Source organism: Strix uralensis, chromosome 6 (assembly GCF_047716275.1).
Source record: "Strix uralensis isolate ZFMK-TIS-50842 chromosome 6, bStrUra1, whole genome shotgun sequence".
NCBI lineage: Eukaryota > Metazoa > Chordata > Aves > Strigiformes > Strigidae > Strix > Strix uralensis.
The window spans coordinates 37,945,575-37,965,766 of NC_133977.1; the positions used below are offsets into that span (position 1 = coordinate 37,945,575).

Sequence of the window (20,192 nt, forward strand, 5' to 3'; positions counted from 1 at the left end):
TATCATTGTTACTAGAGCTTGTTGCATGTAAATATGAGCAGGACTGAGGTGAATGCTCAAGTATGAATGCAGCGATTACCATTTGCTTAACTTAGTAGTGCTACCAATTCCAGTGGGCCTACTGTGTTTTAAAGTTAAGCATGAATTTAAATATTTATTAGTGAACGTGAATCAAAGCACATGTTTCCATTTAGAATGGAACCATCCGAAGGAAAGGCAAACTGAAGGTATCTTATTGGGGAAACAAAAAGTCTTTCTTAAAAGCCGTGGTAAAATTGTTAATGAGTACCCCTCTAAAGGAGAAAAACCAATACAACAGATAATCTTTCCTATTCCACTTGTGGAACTCACAGGCTAAAATAAAATGGTCAGAGCTGGGTAAACCCACCAAATTCATGGAGTTTTCTAGTCAGTGATGGATTTGGCTTTGGGATAATAGTTATTTGTAAGAGTAACCAGGATTTGCAACACTTTTCTTTTAGCTGAAGCATTATTTCTAGAGGTGTTTTGTGTTATTAATACACAGTCTTATGTTGCTTGGCATGGTTGGTTTACTAAAGTCATCCAGCCACTGTCATACTAGAACTCGAAATAAGTGGGCACGTCAACCATGTAACTATGCTTATTTACCTGTTAGGTAAATGTCTTACTGAATATTTCTAAATTATTTGTTAGTCAAGAGCAGATTGAAATTCATACAGAATTTTGAAAGATTACTAATTTGATTTTGTGTTTTAGAATGGAGCTTTCATTTGGACCAAGTTATTATTTGTACCATGCTTTTATTTTTAAGACTTCTAGTGTAAAAAAAAAAAATTCATCTGATGAGATTCATCTGATGAGTTGAGAGCTACATCTAGTAAAGATGGGGCACAACTTTCAGACAGAAGATTAGTGATAGATTGGATATTAGGAAAAATTTCTTCACTGAAAGTGTTTTCAAGCATTGAAACAGGCTGCCCAGGGAAGTGGTTGAGTCACCATCCCTGGAAGTTTTTAAAAGACGTGTAGATGTGGCGCTCAGGGACATGGTTTAGTGGTGGACTTGACAGTGTTAGGTTAATGGTTGGACTTGATGATCTTAAAGGTCCTTCCCAACCTAAATGATTATGTGATTCTATAATCCCATTGTATATATTCACATATCAAAATCTAAGCACTCGTCACTTTAGCTGAAGAGTAAAGAAATTATCAGATAATTTGCAAAGAAAATAGGCACCAACTTTGCTGTCTGGTTAACACTTACTAGTCAGAATTTTGCAGTTTGGATATCACTTTTCAATCAAATTGCTAGAGGAGCTGGTTTTACCTAGTAATACTTTTTTGTGTGTGTGTGTTGAGCAGTTACTCATTAAGTTGCCTTAATACAATGAACTGCTAATAGGATATTCTGCAAACCTTTACTGAGTAACATTTCTGAGCCTGTGGAGCAGCAGTATGGCCTCTTCTGTGTTACAGAAATGTAGTCTGACCTGTAGCATCATCTTCTGATTCAACTCTAAATTCACTTGTGACCACACAACACAGCAATACTTCCAGCAGTATTCATATTAGATTTGCTTGAAGTAGTGCTAACCATCATGTGATCCTCCACAGTGCTAGTCTTCACTCGGGGACAACACCAGTGGGAGAGTATGAGTATTGTGACTATCTCCTTATCATCCCCCAGCAACAGCTGGTGTTTCTTCTGACAGCATTTTCTGTGAGAAGTTTGCATTAAGGTGCTAGTCATTATTAATAAGTTTGCTTTGACTGCTGGTATGGCGTCTGTGGAAGAAGTGGAATGAGTGAAAGCTTCAATATTTGGATCTTTCTTAATTCCTGAACTGTATTCTCACTCTGGTCCATAATTCTAGTATCTTGTGGATTTCAAAAGAAACAATTTTGAGGCATAAATCCTATGTTGGAATTAATGTATGTGGAAAAACAAATCCTGAAACTTAGAAGAATATTTATATCTGAACTCAGCAAGTGAAAGCAGACTCTAGTAATCCTCTGTGGAAACATTCCTCTGCCAAGCTCCATCCTCCAGATGAATGAATAAATGCAGCTGCAGTACTAAACCCTAAACATTTACATCATAAACATCTGCATAGTTGGAAAGGTCTTTGCTTTGGCACTCACTGCTGTAATCTACAGGTATCAATATTCAATATTCCTGCCTCTCAGAAACTCAGTAAATGCATCATCAGCCTAAAGCTATGGCTAACAACCTGCACAACACTTACTCAGAGCCAGGGTTTCATCTTAGGCCCTTGCAGATCTCTTTGGTGACAGGGATTCACAGCTACTCAGAAATGATAGAACATAAAACTTCATGCTCAAGTAGACCTTGAGGACCAGGAATAAGCCTGTTTCATTAGCCCAGTCGTAGTAGCGCAGAGGAGGCATAAGCACACTTCTGCAGAGTTCTAGAGGAAGGTGGAGGAATTTGTTGAAGCAGCTGAACAAATTCAGATACTAGATTTTTCTGTTGGTTCCTTGGCTTCCTTTCTGAAGCAATAAAAGCTCTGTGAAGACCATTCTTATCCCCAAAATAATCAGATAACCCAAACAGTGGCACAGAGAGGCCTCTGTAAGGAGAGAAAGGTGGGGATTTGAGTATCCAGCACACAGGAAAAAAAATTAAGACAGCATTTGGCAATAGTTACTATTTATTTATTTAGACACCAACCTTCTAAATAATTACAACAATCTCAGATGTTACCGTGGGGTATTAACTTGAAAATGATGACTTTTTAATATCAGTGTCTGTAAGCTTCATTCCATCTGTTCTTTCTGGCCCACGTTTATGCTACTGGTATCTGTCTGGTTGCTCCCACTGCATGAGAGTGACACTTGGCCTGATACGTGCTTAAATAGAGTCTTTTTTATTTGTTTGTGTCTACACGTGGAAAAAAAAAATCTATTTTACTTGCAGTCATATTTTGGAAAATATCTAATTCTAATTTTTGATAGAACATTTCTGTGCAAGATAAATGCATGGTAATTGTAAATTGCAGAATTGAAGTTTTAGTGTATTAAGAAAATAATTATATTATTTGAAAGATAGCCGTATATTTTTGTTTTGATTTAGAGTTGAGTTTCAACAACGTAATATTTTCTAGAAACATGAAAATAAATGAGAATTTATTACGGCTTAACTTACACAGCAGAGAACACAGTAATGGTCAGGAATTTGGCATAGGACATGTTGTTTGCTTTCACCGCTGTGTGATTCATCAGAACTCTTACTAGGTAGTAGTCACAAAGCAGTGCAGTGTGCTGCCAAAGGCGTCAGCAATCTTGGCCACCTTTACACTATCAATTTTAGTGACACAACTGTGGTGGCTGCGGCAGGTCTAATAGAGAGACCACCTGATGTGGCCTACATCCTGCGCTTGTACAACCATGAAGCTTCACTACACAAATTTAATAGCTTAAATCTTGGAAGCATCAGACATGCATCAGTACAGCATCACATCTGAGCTAAAAAGCCCAACTTCTCTACAAGGCTAAGCTGCCTCAGATACAGACCAGCATCAGCTCTGATGTTTGTCTAAACAGAGGCTCTTTCAGTTGTTTGTTTCTGCAAAGGCGTTTGAATAACAAAATGAAAAATCTACTTGTCTTCAGTATTTAGTGATGAATACACTGGCACTGCTGCCATCTTGAGCTGATTTAGTCAGCTCTAGATTGGAGATGTATGTACCTTTTCTACTGCATTCTGTAAATGTGTCTAAATGAAATGCAGACACTGCAATCCAGCTAGCTATGCAAGTCATCAGAAGTTTAGACAGTCACACTGGAGTGTTTGGTACATGGCATTTAAGAACAGGGAATCATACTGCCACCCACTCTTCAGAATACATCTTCGTTAAGGACTTTACTGGTGTAACTGTAGCGGGACATGCCCTCCTCGTGTAGCTATGCTAGGTATACTAATGTCTTCCTGTCAAAAAGAGCATCCACTGTAAAGCAGTTGAGATCTACATATGGAAAGTGCTACATGGGAACTGCCTAACATTATTCCTCATTGGAAGGGAAACCATAGCCATTGTTGTTGTTCACTGCAGAAGGGAAACCATACCACTTCCACTGAAGTCTGTGTTCTCTGGAGTCCCAGAAGAGGATTAAGTTCTGTGATTAGGCTAATTTAATAGGAGCGGTTTAATTATTTGATACCACACAAAAAATAGAATTACTGACTTTTGCATCCTTTCCAAATGTGACATTTCCAAGAAGGTCTGTAATGGCAGTCTCAAAGGACCGGTGCAGTCGCCAGCACAGCCAAAGGACAACCTGTTGCTAAGCAACCAATATAAGTGCGCTGCTCAACATTTATTTCATTTGGAAGGGAACATATTCTTTAAGTAATTCATCTTAGCTATGGAGCACAAAGACTTTTCCACTTGTTTTTCCAGAGCTGTGCACATGTGTAAAATAGCCAATTTGCACAAACAAATGTGCGATTTAAAGAGCAGGTGCCATAGAATAACATGTAAAACTGAAGGTTTGAAAAACTGGCACAAGTGTTTTAGCCCTTTCTAACATCAGCGTCCTGAATTTGCCTCTCTGTTTCTGTTGTTCATCCTACTTGAAAATGGGCTGCCTTGATAGCATGTATGTGGCAGAGCTGTCTGCAGTTTTCCAATGCTTGTTGATGCACGCTCTTTTGAAGAGTGCTCTTTATGGTTTTCCCACTGATACAAGGCAATACTTTCTCCCTGATAAACAAGTCCAGAATTGGACCCTGACGTTCCGGCCTTGAAGACTCCAAATCTCAGATTCTGTAATTGCTTCAGAAAAGCAGCTAAAGAGCTTTGGAAAAGAGCATTTAATGCTCTACATCTAACACCACTTTCACTTTAGTGCTTGTCCCTATAGTGAAATAAAACCCTGTAGTTCTGCTGGACTTGTGTCTGCATATCTGAAATCAGACTTGGCCTGAATAGTCTCTACCTAAATTGTCCTGAAGGAGTTGTTCATCATGTTTCCCAGTCTAAAACCACACAAACAGAAATCAGATCGTGCACAAAATAATATGGGAAGTTGGTCAAAATCAAGAATGCAGTTTGGTTTCTAATGGTCATAATAAATGCATGTTTTACTGCCTGTGATCTTAAAGACATGTATGCCATGCATAAGTGTACTGAGGCAGGTGGGGCATGCCATCTTAATGTATGTCCCATCTTAAGTATGCAGGAAGCTACTTTTGGCTGGGAAGAAGTCTGTACGCATTTTAGTTCTCCTCCCTAGCAGATGTAGCAAGTACATTCATTGACTGGTCTCTTCTGGTTTTTTCTGACCAGCTTTGTGGTCTCATCCAAATGCTCTAGGATGTAAATTATTTGTGGGTAGCCCAAGAATGGCTACAGTTCAGGTCTTATATGGGCCCACAAATGGTAAAATATAATTTTCTGTTGCCCCAGACATCATGCATGTGAAAGTTTCCATCTGGTCATGACCTCCTGCCTGACAGAGCACAGTGAATTTAAGCTCAGCTCTGTCCGTGTAGGGCCATCTGACACAGCTGCAGGTTTTCCTGTCTACTGTCGGCAATTCCTGCACCTCTGTGTCACACTCCAGAAATTCACAACCATATGGAGACAGATAGCAAGGGCCATGCTAAAAGCCATCGTGTTGTCCTGGGAAAACAAACTCAGCATAGAGACTGAGAGGCATGAGTCACTCACTGTTATCAGGCAGATTGTCCAGGACATCGGTGAAGGTGTCCTGTTTTTCAGACCCATGCAGTCAAAGTAAGTTGAGTGCCTGAGTAGCTGAAGATGCTTTTGTTTGTAGCCACTGACAGTCTTTCTGCTGATGATCCAATGGATCATATCAGATATAGACAGATGTCTTACTGTCACTTTGATCAAGTGAAATAGATACAAATTTTGCCTTTGACTGGTATGGTTTCCAAATGAGGTATTTTGTTAAATGCGATGTGGGAGTACTGCACTATTTGCAAGCTAAGCTGTGTCTTGGGAGCAGCAACTAACTACATCTTTTTTTAGAGCTGAGAAAAGTAAAGCACAGTGTTGAAGAAATGCTGTTGATCTCTGCATGGTAGCCTGCAGCGATGGGGGCTTAAGAGAAGAAACTAGGTGTCACTCTATTCAGATACACAAATATCTTCCTGCCCCTCTCCTTCACTAGGACCTCTGCTTTCTATGCTTAAATAGCGAATTTTCTTCCAGACATGTCTTTATTGAAAGACTCACTTTACCTCTTTACTTTGTGTCTGTGGGTTCATAGGATTCATGATGCAGTATCCACAGCTGAATCAATACTTCTTTCTTATCTCTGCTGTTGTATATGCAGGAACATTGCTTGCCAACAGGCTAACACTGTAGTGGTAGATCCATATAACGTAGCCGTCACATTTGGGAGCAGGACAGCAAATTTGCTGCTTAACCTGGCAGTTTGGTCATGAAGAGATTGGTTTTGATTTTGAGATGAAAATAATTTCTATTTTCAATCCCATATTTTTATCTGTCAAAGTGAATTATTGGTTGTCCTGCTTTATTTAGGGAATACTTTCCCAAAGTTGCTGCTTCCTGTTTCTTTTGAACATTTGGTCTTCAGTGATTTCACACTGCAGAGAAGCACAGCATCAAGCAACCAACCAACCCTGTCACAAGGAGCTGACTTGAAGAATAACTCTAAGAAGGTTAACTGACCAAATCAGAAGCAGACTGCTTAATGAGTGAACAAGCAGGGAAATACAAGAGTCCTTTTTTTTTTTAATCAAGCCCAAACAAAATTACAAAGTCGGAAAAAGGATGAAACACAATGGGCCACTTGTTTTTCAAGTTGCTTGATTTCACGTTGCAAGATTCATAACAGCATTTAGTTTTGAAAAAAATCAGCGTTTTTCACTAGAAACAAATTAATCAGGAAATGGTTAACCAGTTTTTGCAAGAAGACACCGTGTGAGTAGCATACATTGAAATAAAACTATAGAGGAAATAAATTACAGAGAAAAATACAAATAAAAGACAAGGGTATCTTGAGGAAAGAAGTGTGATACTAAATTGAGTATTTTCACAGAAAATCTGAGCTAGCTCCAGATAAGCTTAACTTAGGATGCAGGAACTGTTTGCTGTATTAGCTGGTGAACTCCACTAGCATTAATTACTATGGTAATCGGAACCATTCTCCTGCCAGATCTTGAGTGAACTTAAGAGGCTGTAAGCGCCAGTATGCAGTAGCATGTGTAAATATCCTAAGTGAACCAATAATCAAAAGGGGCAAATAAAGTGCAGAGCATAGATTTGGCAACAATTCAGTATTTCTGTGATTTTTTTTTTTTTGGTGTAACTTTAAAGAAAATACAAGGGAAGGAAAAGAGAGTAGATTAGGAGGTATAAGTGTCTACCAAGAGTATATTATATGCTCTCTACAAATTATTTCAGAATCTAAGAGGGGAAAAGGAGGAAATTCAAGTCATCATGTTTAATACATTTATTCTAATTCAATTTTATTGAATAATTTTCTACCGTAAACAAGCTTGCATTTTAGATTCTGTGTAAAATAAATCCCTTCATAGTGCCAATATAAGCATACATTTTCCCTTTGCCCTCAGTCAGCTGTAGTTTATGCATTAACAGGGACTTTCTGCTACAAGCCTTTGTTTTTTTAGAGAGCCACTCCTCTGGGATTTGGGCTCCCTGGTTGGCCACTGTACTGAGCTCTCCTGATAACGCAGCAGGTGGACCTGAACAGCAGCCAAAGTTAATAACCTGCTGAACCAGGGACAGGAAGGATAGTAGCAATTACACAGAAAACATTTTCATTGAGGGAGTATTTCTCCTTTGATATTTCAAAAATGAAAATTGATATTCATAGCCACATTCTACCTAAGGAATGGCCTGACCTAAAAAAGGTAATAAGAGTTTAGCTATTCAGTGCCTTATGTTATCAGCAACCGTTTCTACCAGTGTAATGTTTGAAAGAACAATGAATGAAGGGTTCTGTTATAAATATCTCTAGGTTTTTGTCTAATTTGGGGTTTTTTTTTCAGATATAAGATACTTGTATTGCATTACTTTGCAAAGCAAGAGTCACAGTAAGAAAGGGATGGAAAACTGGGCTCTGTTCCTCACTCTTTATTTAGTCTGAAGCAGTTATATTTTTGCTTGGTTTTTTGAGAGACCTAAAATTGTCAGATGATGAGGTGTAAATTCCACTGTCTTGATAAAACCAGAGCTGTCAGGTTCCCAAATGGTATTCACTGTTATTTTAAATAAGAGAAATAAGCAAATATTAGACAAGATTAATGTTACCTAAGAGAAAAGTCATTCACATCATATACCTACAGGCATGAAAGTCATTAACTTCAACAGAAGTGTGGTCACTCGAAGTACGATTAATTGATGATGATGATGATTTTACTAATATCTGTTATTTTTTCAGTTACTGGAAAGAAGTAATATATTGTATTAAAAACACAGAATCTCAGTTGTCAGAACACTGAAGCTATAAGTCAACTTTGAATCTTTGCATGGTATTATTATTATTCTTCAATGACATAAATTTATTCTTGTCAGTAATAATTTTCATGATCTTGTAAAAAGTATTTGAGAATGGAAAGTGTCATTTAGGTTTTCATGTAATAAATCTAATCCTTTTCTTATTTCAGATTATCAAAATCCAGATAGTCATCTCATTCTGAATTAGGTTTTAGATTTATTGCCTAAATAATTAAAATCACAATTCAATATAGAGATGTCTGATCACTTTTTGACTTATAAGGGATCACATCTCCAATGCCACAAAGCGTACTGAAAAAGATCACATGAAACTATATTTATATATAGTTTATATACATGTATATATTAAATTATTTGCAATTAAAAATTGTGTTCAGATTTCCAGGATAGCTATTTTTTATAACTCTTTAATGTTTCCATTCACAATAAAAAATCAGAGTAGAAAAGAGAAGACCTGTATTGTTTCTTCTTTCCTTATTGTAATTCTATGTGGTTGTAGTTAGAATGAACAATCCCTGTGTCTGACAGTAGTATGGAACCATTTGATTTCATTGTCCCTGTGCTTGACAACAAAAGAATACCATTATTTCAGCCATGCTCTTAGGCATCTGACACACTAACTGAAACTCTGGTTTACACTGTACATTTCTTTCACTTAATTATTTTGAGGTTGATAATGGCAAGTTCTCAGGTAAGTGTTTCATATGTATTAGCTCTGTGTTTCTGTGTTTTTAACAAGAGAGTCAAGTATCAGTTCAATATTAGCCAGAAAGCAGCTGGAAAATGTAAACAGCGATTTAGGAAAAAGTCATGAGAAAACCTGGCATTAAGAAAATACATAGGATTATTTCTTCATTAGTGGTGAAAAATAACACCATTATGCATAAAACCTCCTGGAAAGGAATGTTTGTTTCCTCATTTACCTAGGAAGGTCTTTTTAAACATCTATTTGAACTTCCTGTTTGTAATAAGAGCTCCTCAATGAAAAATACATATACACTCAATAATGTAGGTGAGATGACATATATTTTTTAGAACAATTATGTGTGTTTTAAATGGATAGGAGTTTAAATATCCAGACTACAAAGACAGGTTACTCTTGCTTGTTTCAGATTGTTTTGTCCTTGTTTGTGCAACATCCCTATAAAAACACCTATAAAATTCCTTCATTCTAATTTTACATGATTTTCAAATAATTTTTTTTGTCTGTATATATTTTAAAAGGGCAATAAATTCACTGAGATAAAATCACCCCAAGAATCCCTTGATGTTCACAGACGTACATCAAGTCTGAATTTACTACTGTTAGACCCTGTAGGCCAGTGTTGCGTTTATTTAAACACTGATAAAGAGGCAAATACCAATTTTTTAAAAGTTAATCTCCACCTACTAGTTTTTGTTTCCTCTGTTCTAAAGATTGAGTGATTCAATGGTTTATTAATGGACCCAGAATAAAAAACAACTCTCAGATTTCCCTAGAATCCTCTGAAAATTTAAGCCATTAACATAGTTTTCTACATCTCATGCATGGAAAACCAATGAGGCAATCCTAACATGCACACATAGCGCTAAACTTTGCTTTCTTTTTGCTGGTCTTATAAATACTGAACCTTGAACCTAGAAAATTCTATTGTCAAGATATTTAAGAGCTTAGGAACCCATCATAAGTATAAAAATTCATAGAAATGAATGAAATAAGGACTGTCAATACCTCCAAATAGTAACTGAGGGGAAGAAAGAAAAAAGTAAGTTCAGAAACAGACAGTGAGCTTCTCTATTGTCTAAATGCTCCTTGAGTACCCTTAAGGTACTCTTTTTCTGCACAGCTTATAATTGCAATTAGCATGGAACTAGTGAAAACTTAAAGTTCTCATGAGGTGTCATTCGCAAATTTTCCCTAAATTTAAACCTATAAATTTATAAATGTAAATAGAATATACATGGCTACCTCAGTCATTAGCATCTCTGATTGGCTGAAGTCAGGAGGCTTGGCTCTGCATGCCTACATTAGGAAAGTTCACAGTGTCATTAAGTAATGATTTGTTACCACAGGAAATTCAGGAGTGTATTCAGATTGTTTACACTTCACTGAAAGAAATGCCTGCTTTTGCTCAGTTTCCTTTGAAATGTTTGTTTACAGCAAAATGGGAATCCTGAGCACTGTTTTCAGTCTATTATGATATTTTAAGATTTCATTTATTTCTAATCTGATAATTTATGAAAGTAAAAGGAAATCAGCATCTTTTGTGGGTTTTGGGTTTTTTGCATAAACAATTTTGAATCCCTCTGGAAGAATCAATGAGCATCTAAGCTTCTCCTTTTTAACTTCTCTTGGCTGTTTAAATATTAATAGACAAGAGACTGACCTTCAGCCCTGCTGCTGAATCATGGAAGCTGAAAAGTGGAATCAATACATCTTTGTGCTAATGATTAACTGATCACAGATTGGAAGATTGTCAGCTCAATTTTCATATTGCCAATTACTTGATACAATTTTTTCTATGTTAAAATCTGCATCAAAATCAGTTAGAACCTCAATACAGTAAGCAACTTCAAGTACTTTGAAATCAGTTGTAGGGCTTAAAAATGTTGCTGAACTGGGAGCTAAAAGTTCAGATCTACAAACACTATTAGTCCAGTCCAGTAAACTTCAGCACTTCTGCTGAAGTTAATGGGGCTACTCATATGCTCAAAGCTGAGCATATGTGTAAGTGTTTCTCCTGAATGAGATACTGCTGGATTGTAAGAATGGAGATTTTTATTATTTTGCAGAGTGGTAACTAGCACTGGCTTTTTCTTGTTTCTTTCGCAGAGATACGGATATGGTGGATGGGTACAGCTGGATCATCACTGCAAGGTTTGGGCTGTTTGGTGTTCTAAGCTCTTGTGTTGTTATCAGCAATACAAACCCACAGTAAATCTATTAAAAAGTAACGTGTCAATAAGATTGGCTATGTCTTTGATACAGATTTCTCTAGAGGTCTATCTTCTATGAATTAATATCACTCCAAGTCCTAATATACCTCAGTAGAACTTTTTGCTTGAGAGATGAAACTCACATTCATGACAAATATGAACCAGTATTTGTTTTTCATCATCATCTCATTTTAACACTTAGAATGGATAGCTCTAAGGAATTCATTTCAATAAGATAGGCCAACCTAAAGCAGATTACATGTAGATAATTTTTTTAGTTAAATGCAGTCATCTGTATGAGAAGCAAAACCAAAAGAAATTGTTATTTTAATAAAAGTTAAAGAACTCAGATGTGAAAATGTCTTCACATCTGAATGAAAGGAAAAGAATAATTTCTGTAACTTCATGACAAGGAGAACAAGTAGCAGAACCGTAAGGACAATCCATAGATTTGGGGACCATTATGTTGAAAAGTAGGAGTGTGAGATTTATTGGCAAGTAAAAGGCAGACTGGGTCAGATTTTACTTCACCTTTTTATCACCGTCCACTCAGTTTTTTGCAAAAACACTTTTTTTTTGACACTTCTGAGCTACATTAGTACAACTGTAACAGCATGCCTCCATGTGCCATGAGTTCACACTAACATTCAGAATCCATCTTGCTGGTACTGAAGTTAGCAGAATACAGGTATTTACTCTGCTGGGGACAGAACTGGTTTCTTCAAATGTTTGGTTCTGATCTCACTCAGAGTAGAGCAAATCAGCAGTAATTTTAGTGACATTCACAGTGGTGTAAGACTTCTGAAATAAGATCAAAATGTTGCAGTTTATCTTTTGATAAGAGCATTAAAAAATTACCAGTATTATTGCTTTTTTTACAGGAGGGCACAAGACCTAGGAGAGGGAAGGCTGATACGGCAAAATAATTCCCTTTGTACGTTACTATGTAGGTTAACTGTAGCAGCTAGTTTTAAAGATGTTACCTCTGTTACCCTATAATAACTGCAGTCAGATATCCCTGGCCATCTCACACGTTGTCCCAGGAAGCCAGCTTCCTCCTGTGACCTGTCAGCTCCCCACTCCTAGGAATCATTTGGAGACCCTGTCACTGCAAATGGCATTGGCCTCTGGAAGGAGGGAGATTAGAAAGATGGCATTAAAAAAAGGTTTCAGGAGACCTCAGTTCACTTTCCACCTCACTTCGTATGTACCTGTCCTAACTTGAAAAACTTCATCTGTAATTGCCTACCAGAGGAATGTTGTGAGTTGTATAGATACAGAAGGGATAAAAGCAGTGCAAGGTTTTAGCCCGATAATTAAGGAAAAAAATGCAAAGACAACTGAGGTTGTGTAGATAAGAGCAGAAAGAACATTGTGGATATAGTAAGCTGCAAGACAAAAGATGCAAAGCTAAAAGCATGAATAGCTGAACAAAGAGTGTCAGCACATAACCCACCTAAAGCGTGTGAAGAGTGCAAATAACTGGCTAAACCCAGCTATGTTCTATAACAGTAGGCTGTATGCACAGTGTTTTACAAGAGCTAATCTGTCTCCATCTTCTGAAATTCAGACATCATCTCAACATAGGAATTCTATGCTGAAAACTAGAGGGATAACTGATAGAAAGATTTAGTACTTAGCATTTTCAGGGTGGTAACCTTATAAAGAAAATAGTACCCAATCTTCTTCATTGTTTCTTTTTGTGACTTGGTTAGTTCATTCATTCTGTGTAGAGATTCAATTTTTATTGTCTTTAGAGAAGTAAGACTTGCATCTTCCAGGTAACCAAAGTATTTAAATATATAATGCCCATTAATTTCAGTGGAACTAGACATTCCCTCATCCTCTTGTCACGTTGCAAAATCATACTACTTTGTGATTGTATATATGCTTCTATTAACTGAAAAAAACTGATAAAATGGATACAACACTGTCTATTGCAACCTAATGACATACATACTGTTGTCATTCTATAACATGCAAGGCTGTGCTATCAAATGCCTAACAACCGTTTATGAAAAAGGACTACAGAATATGAAGGTTGGGACTGAGAATGAGGAGCAAACAAATATGCTGAAATTTCAGATCTGACTCTAAGCAGGCATAGGAGGGGAGAACAAGCCACCTGCTGAACCAAAGTGTGGATGGCACAGCCTCTGAGGTACGTGATAGGTGCAGGAAGGAGAGAATTGTTGGAGATATTTTTAGCAGCTTAGCTGTTTGTTACAGGTCTGATGCTACAATTCCTTTCTAAAAATAGTTTGCAAAGGAACTTTGTGGCAAGTCAATAATAGCCTTATACACTCTGCAGAGAATTCTGTCTAGCCTACTTCTGTCTGAAAATGTTGCATGAAAAAAGCGCATGACAAAATAAAATATAGCTAAAAGATAGCTGGGGAAGTTAACTCTTAAAATTTAAAAAAAGCGAAAGCGTTTCATATCACTCTGTGAAGAAGCATCAGGGTCAAACTGGAAGAAAATAATTGCATGCATTTTTAAAGAAGTATAATTTGGTATGTGACTGACTAGTTATGGAATAATTTTAAATATAGCTTGCTGAACCAAATCAGCCTGCTGGACTTAATTCTTAAATCTCTCTTTCCACATAAATGATTTAAAGCCTTAAATATCAGATATAGAATAGAATAGAATAGAATAGAATAGAATAGAATAGAATAGAATAGAATAGAATAGAATAGAATAGAATAGAATAGAAATAGAATTCTTCAGCTGTGCCCTTAGGAAATTGTGTTCACCTTGAAAATATAAATTTCATCTTTTATGGTATTTTCAGCACTGCATCCATTGCTTTGGAGCCTGAAATTTTTTTTCCTGATCTATGTTTCGTTCTTAGTACTGCAGAAAACTCTGAGAATTGTTTCCCAGTTGAGGTGTCTGAGTAATTTCTCATTTTAAAAATACCAGGTGCAGATTAGTGGCAGTGTCTAGAGACTATAGCAATATGACTCACTTGCCAGTCACCGTGTTGCTGGACCAGATCTTTCTATCCTTACACACACAAGCACAAATCTATTCAGATGATCATATTTTGCTTTCCTGCATAATCAAGTTTGTTGTTGCCAACATACAATGCTTTGAGCTCAGCCTTGACCTGTAGCGTGTTCACAAAGAATCAGTAAATGCAAATGAAAATAGCAAACTGTTCAACTAATTCTTCAATGCGAACAGTACGTGGCTTATTAGAAACCTTTCTTACATTGCAAACCCTGATGCAGGTTTGTCTCAGCATTTAAGTATGAGCACTGTCAAAGTTGCTAGTAAAAGTACAATCTGTCTAATATTGTTTTCAGTGTTAGCAGAAGAAAATATATATGAGCAGGTCAGCTGCTATGCCTGAGCTGTGTCTGAGGAGAGAATAAAGTCACCTGTGTTCACAGAAATAGTCCCAGTGGTAATCCAGTAAACTTCACATGATCTATTTAATCTGTGATGCAATGCTCAGTTCCACTCTGTCTTCTTCTCTACTCACACCCCAAATATTTTTCTGTTTATTAGGCAATCTGCAGCAATGTGCTGATCTTTTTTTAATGTATTAGAGTGTATGGCTAGAGTAAACCTTTCTGTCAGGTTGGAAAATCAATTTTGCAAGAACCTGAAGTATTTTACTGGAGGATCTACAACTATGTAGTTGTCATTACTGACTGTAATATTTCAAGTAATTTTCACAATCTCTGATACAGCTAACAAGTAACTTGACAGTTTGCCAAGGCAGCAGAGTTAGATTTGGTGAAAAGAGCTTTAAAATATTCATTAGGGCAATATATTTGTGAATGATGTATGAAGTTAATAACAAATTCAAGGTTAAGAACAGTCTGACTTCTCAGAAGCAGGGTACAGAAACCCAGCTCTATGAGAAGTAGTGAAATTTTATTAGTTATTTCTGTTTTAGCATACTAACTGCATATTCTGATTTAACAGGAATTTTTATTTAGAGAAATAGACAGGATCCTAAATAGACCAGTTTTGTGAGGAAAAATAAAGTGGCCTTTGAAAACAGAGAATTCCCTTTCCAGAAGGGTCAGAAGACTGCCCTGCGCTTAGCTTCTGTTTACTGTGAAGGTGAAGGAATAACTGCTGTGTTTCCTCATGTGTTTTTCAATTTTCAACTGCAGATGCAGTGTGTTCTCTGACCAGTACATCTGCTGCATGACTGCACTTACCCATCCCAAATACACAGGGTCATGTGGATCTTCTGACATTCATCCATTTCCGTTTATCCCTATAGTAGCTTCAAGCAACCAAGAAATACTCAGGCCTTGCAAGTATTGGTGAATTGGATCTCATCAATCTGTGCAAGTGTAAGCCAACAGAAAGACTGTTTTGTCTGTCTTTACAAGTCCACAGAAGCATGTGGATACCTACAACTATAACAGACAATTTACTTTGCTTAATGTGATGACACTGTGCCTACTCGACCTCTTTGGACAATTTGCAAATGAAACAAAAATTAAGTTTAAAAAGGAAGTTTCCATGTGCATAGTTAAAGGAACAGTATTAAATTTCATGACCTTGATAATATTTTGAACTTTGTAAGTTTGGGAATTGGTGGCATACGGGGAAGGTATTACACTAATTCAGGGAATGGTTTTATACTGCATTTAAGTTTTGTTTGGGGTTTTTTTTCCCAAATACAAATTCTTCAATAATTCTTTTTTTTTTCTTTCCCATGGAGAAAATGTAATCTGAAGACAACATAATAGGTCTCCTTTTGTGTCGGTATCACTGGTGATAAGAAACAACTGGACTGAAATTAACAGAGTTGCACAATTATTTCTGTAGTTACTGGAATCATTGTGATGCTATTGACTTTAAAAGAACACACACATACCCAAGGGGAAAATTTAGCACATATTTAATTAGAGCATTGTTTTGAGGTCAAAATTTTGTTTGAGGATAAACTTGGATTAAGGTACCTGATATCTTTCCCGAACAAATACAGAATGATATACGTTGCAAAAGAAAGAGCATTTTTTAATTATGACGAATTAAATCTGAACTATAAATTACTATTTTATTCATGACTATTTTAAAATTGTCTTTGATTAAAAATACCTACTGAAAAAAAAAAGAACAAAATTCTGTCACTGAATTTCTGTAGGGAGCACAATATACTCAAGCAACTATAAATTAGCATGTACTACTTTGTCACATTTATAATATATGAAAATGTCATTTCACAGGGACAGGCAAAGATGATGAAGGATGGAAAGGTTTTTAGAGTTGTTCAAGAGAACTGCTGGGATCCAGAAGTACGGATTAGAGAGATGGACCTATCAGGTACCTCCATAAAGGAATTGAAATCATTGTAGTTCATTTAGAACAACAGCAACCTATCTGTTAGTGCATCTGAAAGTGCTCTAAATCATAAAGTAGCATCTTTATGATTTTTGTTTTCTTCTCTCATGGGATACCATGTTAGGAGATACTTTGGGTCATTCTCCTTATGCAACACATAACATAGGCCAATTTGGGAACTCAAGGGCTGGCATGCAATTTATGTAAACACAATTTAGATAATTTTTAGCCACCTCATTTTCACCCTGGAGAAACAGTATTTCAAACTCCAACCATCAGACATTTAATGGGAATACTGAAACGTCTTTGCAACCTCTCTGATGCCTTGACTAGACTGGAATCAGTCCCAGAGTTAGCTCAGGGATTTTGGGGATTACCACATCATTCAACCACAGTGTGGATCATAAATAGCCTTTGGGCATCTTCCCCTTTCAGATATTTCCCTCAACACCAATGGGAAATTTTTACAAAACAATTCTGCCCCATCTATTTGCTATAGACAAAGGAAAAACACAGGAGCAATTTTTTTTTCAAATTTTTGCAACAGCTCTCCAGAAAAGAAAATATATCATAAATTCAACACCACAATATTTCTCCACAACTAAACAGTGCTCACTTGGTTAAAAAAAAAAAAAAAATCTAAAACTGTGTGTTACAGCACCATCTGGTGACTTGTGCCATAAAAATGTCCCCTTTTATTACAACAGTCCAGAGATACAGGCATCACCTGATTAAGTCTAAAAAAAAAAAGGTTTTAGTGTTTTTCATTCCTACTGTTCACCTAATGATAAAGACTATGGGCTACATTTACTCTTTTTCAGTTTACAAAGCTGTAGCTACTTAGTTCAAAGACCATTTTCTATAACACAGTCTGCGATAGATTATACCCAAAAATTTAACAATAAACATGGCATAATTTTGGAACAAAGATACAAGGAGTCTCCCAGCTGAACAAAACTACCAGTCACTGTAAGGCATTATTAACTCAGAGAGATAACTTACAGCTTGGTGGCTAAAAGGCTTTGTTTGTGCAATGCCCAAGAGATCTTGCCAGTAATAAGAAATGGTAGCCAATGTACCAAAGAGACTAAATTAGTTCTCATAATCATATGTTCTAGGTCTATTTGATATACAAACCTGTGTCTTGATCCACTCAATAAAACAATCTATCAAGGTAATTCAATAAAACGAGCTGTAAAGGTAATTAACATCACAGTTCTGTGATGGAAATCATCACTGTTTTGTTGGAGAAAATCTTTCAGTTAATTCTAACTGCCTTTCTTATTATTTTCTGCTTTGTAAAACCCTCTGAAGAGGTTTTTCTGTGCTGATTCTCCTTCTTCCTAAAGCTAGTGTCTAGGAATGTTCAGCTACCTTTAACGTTTATGTTAAATTTGCTCAGAAGTGTAAAAATGGATGGAAACCAGATACAATGCTTATTGTGGAAAACATGGTGAATGTTCTCAAACCTACTAATCAGGAGTCCAGTAGCATATTGGTGGATAACACAACTTAGGCTGTACTTTGGTATATACATAGTTTTGTAGATGTAATCCTTAACCTCAAACCATTGCTGCTGTACATAATATTAATCAGATCTTGTAAGAGAGATGCCTGAGTCAGGTTCCCCTCCTGTTTCCTATTTAAAATACTGAGAAGGAGGATAAATCATTTTGTTAAACATTCAAGTGCTTTGGCAAGGTCTTCATCTTAGAAGAAATTCTCCTAGGGTTTTTTCTGCTATCTTTTGCCTTAGTAGTTTCAGTACTAACAACCGAGTTACATTTTTTTAAAGCATGACAAAATATGTGCATAAATATTACAATCAGATCTAAAATTTTTAAAAAAATAGTTTTGCATGTAACTATTTAGTGAAGTCCTAATTCCTGTTTATTGTTTCTTCTGTTGTTAATCTCCTGTGTTTGTTGGGTTCATTCCTGTAACCTGTCACACACAAAGTTATGGTATAGATTTGTGTTTGAACAGAAACCAAACAACATAGACTTAATTCTCTTTATTGCTAACGTCAAAGTTATTTCTAAAAACAGACAGATTTTCTTATACTTACAACCTCAGTAGTCCACACATGGGATGAGTGAAACCTAACACAATATAGCTTTGGGGAACACTTAGGAAAACATTGTTTAACAACCATTGTTAACATAACGTTGTTTATCTTTGAGCTTTCTTTATTAAATATATATGATAAACATGACCCCAAAATAAACTTAAGATACTGTATTCTGTTGGTTTAACATGTCATTAATTTATATGAGAGTAACATTATATGGGTATTTTAATTAATTTTGCATGTTCATACCAAATGCTTCTAAAATCAAAATACTTAGGTTCACAAATAATCTAGTATGAGTATGAAAAGTGTTAGTTTTCTTTCTACTTTGTAAAAATATTCCAATCCTAATAAACTCATATGCTACAAGATTTATTACCATGATCCTTAACTAGCAAAAAAAAGATTCTATGCATGTTACTGTTAAATCAGTCTTTCTTACCATTAACACTTCTACCTTCTACCCTTCAAACCAAAGTGCTTTTTTATTTTTAACATTTTACCCAAAAAAAGGAAACATTAATAACTGCTTTTTCTTACTTAGGAGTCACAGTCCAAGTTCTTTCCACGGTCCCTGTAATGTTCAGCTACTGGGTAGGTTCCTACTGGCATATTTTATAAATCATATGTTAGAAAATTTTTAAAAAATAAATGTGTCCTCCTGTAAATTAGGTGATTGAAGTAGTCACTAGAGCACTGAAGTAAATGGGGAATTGTTCTGCTGCAAAAAAAACAAAAGACAAAAAAATAGTCCAGGTATGAGAAGAGCCAGGAGGGTGTCCTGGCAAAGCTCCACTCTGGAGTACACTCAGTAAGAAAGAATGAGACAACAACAGAATTTCTTCTGGGGACCTTACAGGGGTAGCTGGAAACAGAGAGAATTTACACAGCATGAATCCATGGTTAGTAGGTAGACATATATGTACAGATTCCATGAAAGCTAGACATCAGTCAATATTTTCTCATTAAAAGAAGAAGTAAAAGATATATTTGTGGTCTTGTCCCACTTTCTTTTAAATGTGGCATGGGACTCATTGACCTAGAATGCTTTGAATCTTAAAATTCAGTATCAAATTTAAATTAACATGTTCCCTGTGTGGTGATCTTGAATGCATCAAAGAAATAAAAACAGTCTGAGAGGATAAATAATAGCAAAAAGCTGTTCTAAATACACTCTCGATTTGACTATTTAGCTATGCGTACAAGTTGAGTTGTTACATGTAAACAGATATGCTACATTAAAAATCATAGCGTTAAGCCCACATATAAGTACCGCTGATCTCCAGAATTTCTTGTTGGGTGACATATCTTTAATATTTTATTCTGGTATTTATGGAAATATTTTCCGTTAAATATGTGTTAGGGGAAAAACAGAAAACTGATTGTATGGATATTGCAATTCCGTTATTAGA

The 20,192-nt window shown here is 36.1% G+C and overlaps 1 protein-coding gene across 4 annotated transcripts in view; it reads left to right on the plus strand.

The window, feature by feature from the left end:
- Positions 1-20,192, plus strand: part of ACMSD (aminocarboxymuconate semialdehyde decarboxylase) — a 51,969-nt gene that overhangs the window by 16,650 nt on the left and 15,127 nt on the right. For 2 of the 4 annotated variants that reach the window (XM_074873719.1, XM_074873716.1), the window contains exons 1-4: positions 7,737-7,870; positions 11,290-11,334; positions 16,595-16,691; positions 19,325-19,374. In XM_074873719.1, coding sequence (XP_074729820.1) covers positions 7,814-7,870; positions 11,290-11,334; positions 16,595-16,691; positions 19,325-19,374 — 249 coding nt within the window. In that variant the 5' untranslated portion in view covers positions 7,737-7,813. Of the gene's footprint in view, positions 1-7,736; positions 7,871-11,289; positions 11,335-16,594; positions 16,692-19,324; positions 19,375-20,192 lie in introns of those variants that run through there. The other 2 variants (XM_074873717.1, XM_074873718.1) reach the window with 1 other exon arrangement.